At 41.7% G+C, this 10,795-nt stretch overlaps 2 protein-coding genes across 3 annotated transcripts in view; one reads left to right on the forward strand and one right to left on the reverse strand.

Annotated features, from left to right (window-relative positions):
- The window catches only part of LOC121624630 (A disintegrin and metalloproteinase with thrombospondin motifs 14), a 46,969-nt gene extending 41,315 nt beyond the window's left edge, over window positions 1-5,654 (forward strand). For both annotated transcript variants that reach the window (XM_041962426.1, XM_041962427.1), the window contains exons 19-22: window positions 115-322; window positions 1,133-1,262; window positions 1,922-2,029; window positions 2,852-5,654. In XM_041962426.1, the coding sequence (XP_041818360.1) occupies window positions 115-322; window positions 1,133-1,262; window positions 1,922-2,029; window positions 2,852-3,411 (1,006 nt within the window). In that variant the 3' untranslated portion in view covers window positions 3,412-5,654. The remainder of the gene's footprint in view (window positions 1-114; window positions 323-1,132; window positions 1,263-1,921; window positions 2,030-2,851) is intronic.
- Window positions 5,655-6,042: 388 nt separating this feature from the next.
- Window positions 6,043-10,123, reverse strand: star2 (steroidogenic acute regulatory protein 2). Its single transcript, XM_041963046.1, has 7 exons — window positions 10,050-10,123; window positions 9,841-9,948; window positions 9,611-9,747; window positions 9,341-9,499; window positions 8,917-9,101; window positions 7,934-8,027; window positions 6,043-6,383 (listed from the first exon to the last, which is right to left on the reverse strand). The coding sequence occupies exons 1-7, from the start codon at window positions 10,111-10,113 to the stop codon at window positions 6,279-6,281; spliced, it is 852 nt and encodes a 283-aa protein (XP_041818980.1). The 5' UTR covers window positions 10,114-10,123; the 3' UTR covers window positions 6,043-6,278.
- Window positions 10,124-10,795: the final 672 nt, after the last annotated feature.

The raw sequence follows: 10,795 nt of genomic DNA on the forward strand, positions 1-10,795 counted from the left end.
CAACCTCGTTCATGCCATTTTGGAGGAGTACTTTACCTGATAAGTTGAGAAAAGAATGTAGCCTAATTACCGTGTGACATGGAAACCTTTTCAAAGAGTGTGCTGTGCTGACAGGTGGGTGGTGGAAGAGTGGAGTCCCTGCAGCAAGACCTGCGGAAAGCTTGGCTACCAGACCCGGGTGGTGCAGTGCATGCAGGCGCTCCACAACGGCACCAACAGGCCCGTCCACAGCAAACACTGCGCCGAGGACCGTCCGGAGACCAGGAGAGCCTGTAACCACACCATATGTCCCGCCCAGTGGAGGACAGGGGCGTGGTCTCAGGTGAGCAGCGGTTTCCTGAGCAGAGATTTAACAATCGCTAAATTAAAAAGTAAAATTACAGTATGTCAGCTTTTCTGACTAAGACATTCCTTAAGTTTTAATGATGCAAACACATTAAATAAATCAGTTTATGGTTTGAAACTTGAATAATCTGAAGGCTTTTCACACAAACTCTGTGATTTGATTTATGAATGGCTGGTGCAAGTCCAGGCAACATGTTTGCAAATGTTATGCTGATCAGCTTGGTACATGAAGGTCTAATTGCTTCAGTTTTTATAGAAAAAAAAAAAGAAATAAATTGAAGAATTGTTTGGTATTTATTTCAAATTTTAAAAACAGGAAATGAGAAAGACTCATTTTGACTCGGCTGGTTGAAATAATCAGCAGCTCATTTGTTTCTATAAGCAATTTCCTGAGATTTGCTCAAAGCAGGAGGACTGTTTCCTGCAGAGGGGACATTTCGGTACACAAAACACTGTTGAAAATCAATTTAAATTTATCTTTTTCTTATTAAAAACAAACAAATCAACTTCGTTTTAAGTGAAAATCAAAAAGACCTGAAAACAATGACCTTAATGCGAGTATAAGTCATGCAAATACACATGGATGGCAGTTTATTTGAATGTTTGCACATATGTATTCTGGCATAACATGAAACCTTAGATAAACATGACTGAAAAAAAAGGACTGTTGTTGTTGTGAAGTCACTGTTCGGATGTTGTAGACAGTGAATGCGGCTGAGACTTACTGAATAAACAGGTTTCCTCCAGCTTTAACGTGTGCGCGTTTGCGTATTTGTGTCTGTGGCAGTGTTCGGTGACCTGTGACGAAGGGATTCAGCAAAGGCAGGTGGTGTGCAAAGCCAGCGACAACACCTTGGGAGAATGCGAGGGCGAGAAGCCGGAAACGGTCCTCATTTGCAAACTGAGTCCGTGTCCAGGTGAGATCCGCCTACATGTGATGAGGGAACAATGGCCACCAGTTTGCTGCCTGTCAGACAAGCTGCCTTCCTTTTGTCGTTTTGAGCAACGTGTGAGAGGTTCATGTCAGCTGCATCCTGCACATTTAGCCATAAACCTCTGGCTGCAAGGCCACATAAGGCTACTTCACATGGTTTGTGATGCTTCTCTGACTCAGACGTTGTCTCACAGCCAGATCAAACTAAACACATGATTTGATCTTATTATTAATACATAATGAAAATGGCACAATGGACCCAAAATATTATCACGCTGGGTTAATATTGAGGCAAAAATTCTGTGATTGACTTCATTTTTCTGTTTGTGTGATGAATCACAGCTGGTGGTCTGGCTACACTTGGTCCTGAATGTACTTTAAGGACAAAGAAACTTTTAAGTAAGTTAAAGAAACTGTTCAAACTAAAAGGTGTTTGAGCTTCTGCACTGATGCCCTCCTACTTTCTCACAGGCAATTTTTGTCAGAAACACAAAGAAGTCATGGTCCTGCCACAGCTTTTAATAGCTTTTTAACTTTTATTGTAGGTTCCTAACAGCTCTGACTGTTTTCTTAGGTCTCGTGGCTGCTGTTTAATATCTTATTTAGGAATATTTTCCAGCCTAATTTTGTCCTCCTCTACAGGACAGCCAGTGTCTTCTCTCACCGTCGAAACGATGGAAAACTCCACAATAAAAGATGAAGCTGTGCACCAAAGGGCTCCGGAAAACCCTGTCCACAAACTCTCTTCAAGTAAGTCAATGTGTTGTTTGTCAAATCAATCATGTACAGTATACCCTTGTTTTTCGCGGGGGTTACGTTCCAAAAAGAACCCGTGATAGGCAAAATCTGTGAAGTAGAAACCTATATTTTTTTTTTTACAATTATTATACAATTAAATACTCTATTAAACATTGAAAAGAAAGAACAAACCATTTTACAGGCTCAAGCATTTGTTTCACAAATAAAAGTACTTTAGAAACGTTTTTTAACAAATAACTTCTGTACTGTACTGTCAAATAATAATTTTAATCATCGATGTGAACAGAAGGCTTCAAATTGCGGAGATTAGCACCGCCCACCGTGACCCGAGTAATTGGATTAAACGGGAGAAAATTAAAAATGATTATGAAAAAATACAAAGTACAGTCGGACAAATAGTGACTCAGGTGTATTTCACTGCTCTTCAGACTGAGCCGCTGCATCCTGACTCCGCTCTGCATTGTTTTCTTCTTTTGAAGCCCGCGCTGCAGGTGTGTTTGTTCGGGAGAAGAACACAGTGATAGGCAAAACTCGAAATTACAAGAGAATTTGCACGTACGTACTGTAAATTTGGCAAGCTGTTTTACATACGTGTACATATTAATCTGCGACGTTATTGACGCACAGGTAGAGAAGAAGTGGAGTGACTTTTTAGCCAATCAGAATGCAGAACACAATGCACGATGCAAATCCGTGAAGTAGCGAAACCGTGAAAAGTAAACCGCGTTATAGCGAGGGATCACTGTACACATATACAGTAGAAGTGTTTTTCAATGTTGCTCGTAACGATGTCCTCTCCTCTGTTACTGCCAGATGAGCCATGTCTGGGGGATAAATCGATTTTCTGTCAAATGGAGGTTCTTGCCCGTTATTGTTCCATCCCTGGATACAATAAGCTTTGTTGTGAGTCTTGCAACAAGAAAGAAAGCCTCTCCACTCATGCTCCGGACCTCCAGAACACCCCAGTGACCTCAGTTGAACCTGAGACCCCGGTTCCTTCTCACCCCGCATCACCCAAGGCTCCTCTAGCAGCTACGACCCAGACCCCACCGCAAACCACTAAAGCCATCGGCAGACGGCTTCGCTCCACTGCCCCAGTGCCAACCGCCGCTGCTGAAGCCTCGCCATCCACAGGTGCTGCTCTGCCCCAGGGCCCCACCAGGGACTCCTTCCCCACTGCTGGGAAGGCAGACTCAGACCCGGGGCCTCTTCTACCTCCAGGGCCGCCCCGGCCCACAGCAGACTCCAGTGGAGGTGCCTCTAAAGAGCACAGCCCAAACAGCACTTTAGGCCCAGTCGCTGCCAGGTCAAGAAGGGACGATTTAGGATCCGAGAGGGACTCGAGTCACAGAACCCTGTCAGCTCAGAAATGAACAGTGAGCGATGGTGAGACGGTCTCACACGTCAACTCACTCTCTGCGGCATCTGATAGACTTGCTGCAGAGATTTTCTTTCTTTTTTTTACGAAGATTTTTTTTTCCATGCCAGTGAACTTAGACCAGACCAGCGAAGGTTACCTCATCAAAACTCCAGAGTGACCTGTGTGCAGCGTCGCTCTGCCCTCTGTGCTTCAAATATGAAACGGAAGAAAAAAAAAGTTGTCAGGTGCTGTAAACTAAAACGACTACAAGACGTGTTCAAAATGTGATGACTGCATTGCTACATTCATGTTTTTATCTGTGTACAGTTGTGTAAGCCTGTTTTTTTCAAGTGCATTAGAACTACTATTGAACTTGTATTGTGAACGTGTGAGGAGAGGTCAAAGGCCATGGTTCTGGAGGTGCATGTGTCAGCTGTGGAGACCAGTGTCCCACCAGAATAATTATAGACCCTGCCAGTGTTCACTTATAATCAATTAATATATTTCTATGTTAGATAAATATATATGAAAATTTAATGATGCATTCAATAACGTGAAGCAAATTTGGGGATTAAAAATCAACATTTTTTTATTCTGTTTTAAGAATTAATGCGCATTTTAAAATAGAATTGCAAAAGTAATTTTAAAATATAGCCTCGAGCAGCAACTCATTGACGAGTTTTGAGTTTTCCTATTAAGCCCCACCCCTTGCAAAGTGTTTTGGTTGATGGCGTCCATGTTTTTCCACCTATGTTGCTCGTTTATAAGACGGACATGTATCTCAGTACTACGATGCTTTCTACCAATTATAGTGCTGATAGTCAAAATCCAACAAGGTCTTTTCATGTAACTGTTTTTCAAAAACTTCAAAATGGCAGAAAATCCATCATGGCAAACTTTTTAGGCTTTTTTTTTTTAGAGGCTTCAGAATTTTGCGCCTCAATTACAGCGCCACCATCTGGCACAGTGTTTTCCGTTATTCTATTTGCTTTTATCTCTCACATTTCCTTGTCTGGTTCAGTTTCCATATCTTGATCCCTCTGACTCCCATCAGCACTCCTGTTGCTTTAGTAAACTTTAAAAGCTCTTTTAAAGCAATAGTTTGGCATTTTGGGAAATGCGCTCATTTACTTCTTTGCTGAAAATTAGATGAGAAAATCAATGCCACTCTCATATGTGTGCATTGAGTGTGGAGCTAAAGCAGGACTCTGCTAGCTTAGCATGAAGCCCAGAAACAGGGAGGAAGAGTTCTGGAAAGGGCTCACTGTGAAGCTCACTAATTAAAGCAGTTGTTGTGTTTAATCTAAACATACAAACAGAAATATGAAAAAAATGCTTTTGGTTCTAGGGAGTCTTGTCATCGTCATAAGGTCGTTAGCCGAAGGAGCTAACAGTGAAACTGTTCTTCAAGAAGCAGCTGCTGCCCCAAAACCAAAACTTTCAGGGTTTTTTTGTTCACAATTTTATGAGGTGTTGATAGATGTAAATAAAGGTTCCTTCACTTTGTCGTTATGCTAAGCTAAGCTAATCACCGCTTTACCTCCAGCTTTGTGCTCACAGCACAGACATGGGGGTCGTATCAATCTCGTCATCTAACTCTCAACAAGAAAGCTGCTAAGCGTATTCCCCAAATTGTCTTCTTTTTGATACATTTAGTTTTGCTTTATGTGATTAATCAGTTTAACGGCTTTTAAAATGTACCTCATTGATTAGAATCAAACACCTCAGCCTGTAGTTATTCCAGTGGCACACTCCAGACTCCATAGCCATCACTCCTGGCGGGGAGCGTCATGGCTTCTCTGCCCCCGGTGCTCTTTTGTTGCTGTTTGTCCAACATGCTGGTGATCATCCTCACCGGTACAGAACATCATGACTGTAAGCCAACCCCACTGTAGCATGCTCTCTGTCTGCCTCTGTGGAAGTCAGTCACTTACGCTTTAAAACGAAAAGATTTCAGAAAAAAAACAACTCACCATGTTATTTTTATGATATATTTTTCAGATAATAATGTATATAGTGTAAATTTCAAGTTATGAAAAGAAATGAACAACCAGGAGTAGAACGGAAAGTGTGTTGCAATTGGAAAATACAGGCGATGCTGTAAGTCTACAGACTGTGGTTCATGCTGTTGCACCATTCCTGCATTGCAGTTCATAACATCATTATGTTTATTGTATAGTTCCTGTATATACGAACGTGAATGAAAGCTTTAAATGTTAATATTTATTGAATTTTTAAGTGGTATGGAGAACAAAGTAAAACACATTTGAAAGAATGGAGATGTTTGTCATTTCACTTCCCCCTCTTTATTTAGATTTGAGCTTTTTCTCACTTGTGGTCCATTTACAGGTCGGTATGTAAGACAACATGAAGAAAAATCTGTGACAGCTGCTCTGATTAAGTGTGAATCTTCCATTCACAGATCAATTCACTCTGAATTGAGTCGTGTAGATTTACTGTATCTGTAACGCAGTGTTCACGCAGCTATCAGTGTGGCATTCTGAATATTTTTACTGTGTGATGGAAGGAAATGAATCACGCAGAATGGGCACATTCAAGCTCTTTATTAATTTGCTCATATGCAGTCGTGTGTCAAGTGATGACTCCTAATCAGGAAATCTTAATGAGGTTTGAGTGGCTCACGGTGACATTAATTCCTATTATTAGCCAGCGTCCTCCCACCAGGCTGGCCCTGGGCTGCTGACACTGGTCTCTGCCAGCACTGGAGCTGAGTGTCTCCTCCAGGCAGCGTCCCTGCTCTCGCTGAAAGGGCGGCGTTCAGTCGAGCAGCCGGGCTGTCACCCTGCCTCTCCGTCTCCCGGTCTTCCCCCGTGAGTGGCGACAGGTTGCTGCTGTGACGTGGGTGTCACACAGGCCCAGTTAGCCCAGGGCGGCGCCCGCTGCAAGGCGTCCACGGAGGTGTCTGGTGTACTCCAGTTGTGCTCGGGGCAAAGCTTGATTGACAATGGACTTTGGTAGCCAGCCCTGAGAACAACATTATTTTGGTTAGAGCCCTGAATTGTGTTTAGGCGACTGTCAGTCCTAGCTGGCCTGCGGCTGTGCAATCTATATTCATATGCAATCATATGCAAAAATGGTTCCCTACAGAAAACATTGCATTCAAGTCTTCAGAAAATTAGTACGCAGAATTATTTACATCAATTATATAATTTCTGTCTTTATAATCCATATTTTTAAAATAACAATATGGATGCATTACAAGAAACTACTACACTAATTAGCAAAAATAATTATGAAAATAAGAAACTGAATTTTCCCAAGCTTTCACAAGCCTGATCTGAAATAACCCTGATGATGTCATAGTGATGTCATCATGGTAGTAGAGTAGAGTAAAAGTGTGGATTTTTGTCAAACTGCTATTTTGAGGGTCAAGACTTGTGGTGGGAAAAAATACAAGAGCAGAAAAATAAAAAAGCTGTAAGAAAATCTCAGGTTGGCATTTACAATAATATTATATGGTGTCTGTAAGAGTATACTGTATGTATATGTACATACTGTATTTACACATATGCTATTCCCATCATGCATCATTTCTGTGCTGTTTCCTCTCAAATGAAGCTTTAAATCAGCCTGTGAATCCACCATGTAGATCTCTGAGAGCCATTTTCGCCTCCAAACTTCTCAGACGCAGCCATCCAAAGGCCCTGATATAAAATCTCCAATGTTTCCCAATATCCGTTTAATGATCTCACGACCCCTCAGAGGCGCGCAGTTATTGGCTGAAAGTTGAGGCCAAGTCGGCTAAACTGCGTAAGTGTTTATCAAATGATTAAATCTAGCTCCACCTTGATAAATGGCAGTGGTAAACTGCCGCTTACGCATTGGATCACGACCAGTGGAGCACCAGCTACATGAAGCTCCACAGACCTGCCGTCTTATCTACTGCAAACCATCAGCTCTCCATACCTCACGCGCCACGATGCTGTTGATTGTTCTGTTCTGTTCTCAGTCACCTGTGTTCTACCCCTTATCTCAAAATTGTGTGTTTTGGATTTGTATTTTTCTGTGCTTGGATGGAAGGACAGAAAAATACAAATACAAGGAAGGAGGGTTGAATCGAGGGCAACTTGGTACACTTGGTTGTAGAAACTTTCAAATTTTCGAACATTACAAGCAAGTGCCTTTGATTCAGCCCTCCTTGAATAACCATTACCTGGAAGTCTGTGTTTACTTAGAGCGTTCACATGGTTAGAGGCATTTCTACAGTTATCGTTCCACAATGCTTTCCTGAAAATAGCTGCTTTGTGTGTGGTACTGTTTTGTGTTTGAGCTGTTTATCTTTTGCATCCAGCAGAAAAAAGCCAACTAAGAAGCTCACTGCTCATCAAATAAAACAGCCTCAAATCAATAATGTGCAGTAATGGGAAAAGCATCTGCACACTCCCGTCTGTGCAATATTCATGTGTTACAGAAACTTTTTTTTTTTTTTGCAATAAATGAATATTGCACACAGTCTGCAGATGCTTTTCTTATTACGGTTCACACAACGGAAAAAAAAGCACTTTTGAATTTACCTTCACGTCCATGTTAAGAAGCCACGTGATGTGACTTTTTCTCATATCTTCATCCAGAGCCTGAATGATGATGCAGGTCGGTCCGTCCTCGGCTCTGTAAACACACGAACCCATTAACTCATTAGTATTCACCCAAGGTTTGTCGTGGATTATGTGCTTGTCCTTGGTGTATATTTTCATTTAAAAACAAGCACACAAACAAAATGTTCTCATCTTTCTAGTGTTTATCAGTGAATACAAATACAAATTTACTGGGCCAGATCATTATACAGATGATAGCTGGCAGCACTACTCAAGGGATGCTAATGTCAATCCCTTGGTCCACCACTGTTGCCCAGACTGAAATAACAGCTATTGGATGGATTGACATGAATTTTTATGTTGACTTTCGTACCCACACTACGAATGACCGGTGATCCCAACAGTTAAATCGGTCCAATAGTTTGGTTTATGATCAAATACCTGCAAAACTAACGATGCTCCCACCAATCTCAGCTGTACTATGTGTCGTGCTGATTAGCAGATGTTACAGTGGCATGCTAGATTCAGATGGCGAACATGCTAAGCACTGCTAAGCATCATTATGGTAGTACTGTCATTGTGAGGTGAGGTTTGCGTTTAGCTCAGTTTAGCTCAGTTTATCTATGTGCAGCCTCACAGAGCTGCTGGTGTGCTGGTGGCCTCTTAGTCTTGTTTACTGGAAAAAAAACTGCTTTAAATATAAAGGCTATTCCGCTGCCCTCACATTCTCTGACATCTGAGTAACAAAACATTTTTTATCTCACACACATGACCAGATATGGCTGCAGACGTTTAAGGCCACTGATATTAGCTGTTGCTGGGCACGTTATCACAGACTGAATAAATTAAAATGTCCAATGAAAACACTTCACTGGATTTTTTTTTCCTTTCTGCTGTGACGTCTTGCTACCTGTTCATTATATAACACGTGATGATTAATGCCTAGTCACGCTTGATCCTACCGCACAAAGCCTGCCTGAGGTGGGAAGGACTCTAGCTGAATCGCTGCTCCTCCAAGATATGCGCTGGACTTTTGTTTGCAACTGTGTCTGACACTCAGGAAATCCCTTTGGCCAATCAGATTTCCTGCTGTCTCGGCTGAAACCTCATGAGTGACAATCGTTGCAGGTCCGACATGCTTCAGAACCTGCAGCACAAGAGGCATAAATATCAAATTTAGTTTGCACGAATAATAACAGGGCTGAATTACAATTTACTCTATGCAATGACAAATCTAGCAAAGTACAAATACATTCCTTGCTGCAAATAAATGGCATGACATTTAATTCTGGTTATGAACAGAAACTTTTGAAATAAAAAGTCAAGCTGTGAAGAATCCAGTTATCAGGAACCTCATATGAATCGCTAAAAAGGTCTGCAGCTCACTTTGATATGCTGTATGGTCGGGTTCCACTGGTGCATCTCCTCCACTCTGACAAACAGAAGGTCGTAGAGTTCGTCCACGCTGCCCTCCAGGACCGCCTCCAGCCTGAAGACCTTCCTCGCTCCCGGCATCACTTTGCTATAAATCACATCCCCGTTGCTCTGAAGGCAAACAAGCAGACATATGTAATCTTAACACAATGGTCTCTTAGGTCCAGCAGAGCGTGGAAATTAACTTTCGAGAGGACGGCACCTAAATCTGCCGACTGTTACCTCTGCAATTTCAAGCTTCCATCCTTCCTTGTCCTCCAACATGCTGAGAGCCTTCCTCATTGCTTCCTGGCCTTGTTGCACATAGAACAGCTGGTCTTCTTTTGATGGTGCAGGCTTTATATCTTCAGGCTTGGGCTCTGCAAGAAAGATCCTTCTCATTAATCTTTCTACAACAACACTTCAAAAAACGGTCCAAAAATCGAGGTATATATGTTTTTTTTTTTTTTTACCATTGTACTTTAATCCAGCACATGCTCTCATGTGATGTTGGATCTGTCCGTATCTCTGCAGGTGTGTGATCTCCTGGCCTATCACTGCCACAGCTGTGCGTTGAAGTCCTGCGTGGTTGCATAGAAAGAAAAGCGTGGGAGTCTTACCCAGCATGCAGCATATGCATGAAAAGAAACAGTGAGAAGAGGTCCCTACTGAGAGTGTTTACCTGCCATACTCCTCAGATGTGGGTAGGAGATTCCACAGCAGAGCTTGACAACAGCAGGCAGCATATTGTCTGTCTTTGGCAGTGACAGCAAAGCAACAGAGCATGTCTCTGGTCTTTATATGGCCTGTGAAGGACGCTCCGCTGTGATAAGCACCAGAGAAGAAGATAGGACCTGTTCTGAATTCTGTCCTGAAGGCCACGCTTGACAGGAGTTCTGTAAACTAAAACACAGCATTGGATGCGAGGCACAGAGGGAAAGCTAACAGCAAGAGCTATGATTAATACATGCTTTTTTTCTGAATTTTATAGTTGCAATTTTAAAACTATGTGGGAGACTAGAATCTCTTCTCATGTCACGTACTGCGACAGCTAAAATCAATAGATATAATGAGAGAAACAGCACTGAGTGGAAGGTTAATACCAAGCAGCACAAATGAAACTGTTTGTCTTTTGAACTAAAGAATAATAATCATGTAGTTTCGGAATAGCTCTGAATAAAAGACCATATGAAGATAACATAGATATTGATATAGCTAAAGATCATCATACATCTGATTTAATATAGATACAGATTAGCTACTTAAGAACAGACTAGTATAGCCAATTAGTGTAGTATGTAGTTATTAGGCAGATGCAAAATTGTATTTACCTAATCAATGACTTCAAGTGATGCATGATATTTTATAACTAGGAATGCATCATCACATGATTACTTTAATCACAATATTTAGTTTTAATTTTTTGAT

This window comes from Chelmon rostratus, chromosome 21 (genome assembly GCF_017976325.1).
Source record: "Chelmon rostratus isolate fCheRos1 chromosome 21, fCheRos1.pri, whole genome shotgun sequence".
In the NCBI taxonomy this organism is placed as follows: domain Eukaryota; kingdom Metazoa; phylum Chordata; class Actinopteri; order Chaetodontiformes; family Chaetodontidae; genus Chelmon; species Chelmon rostratus.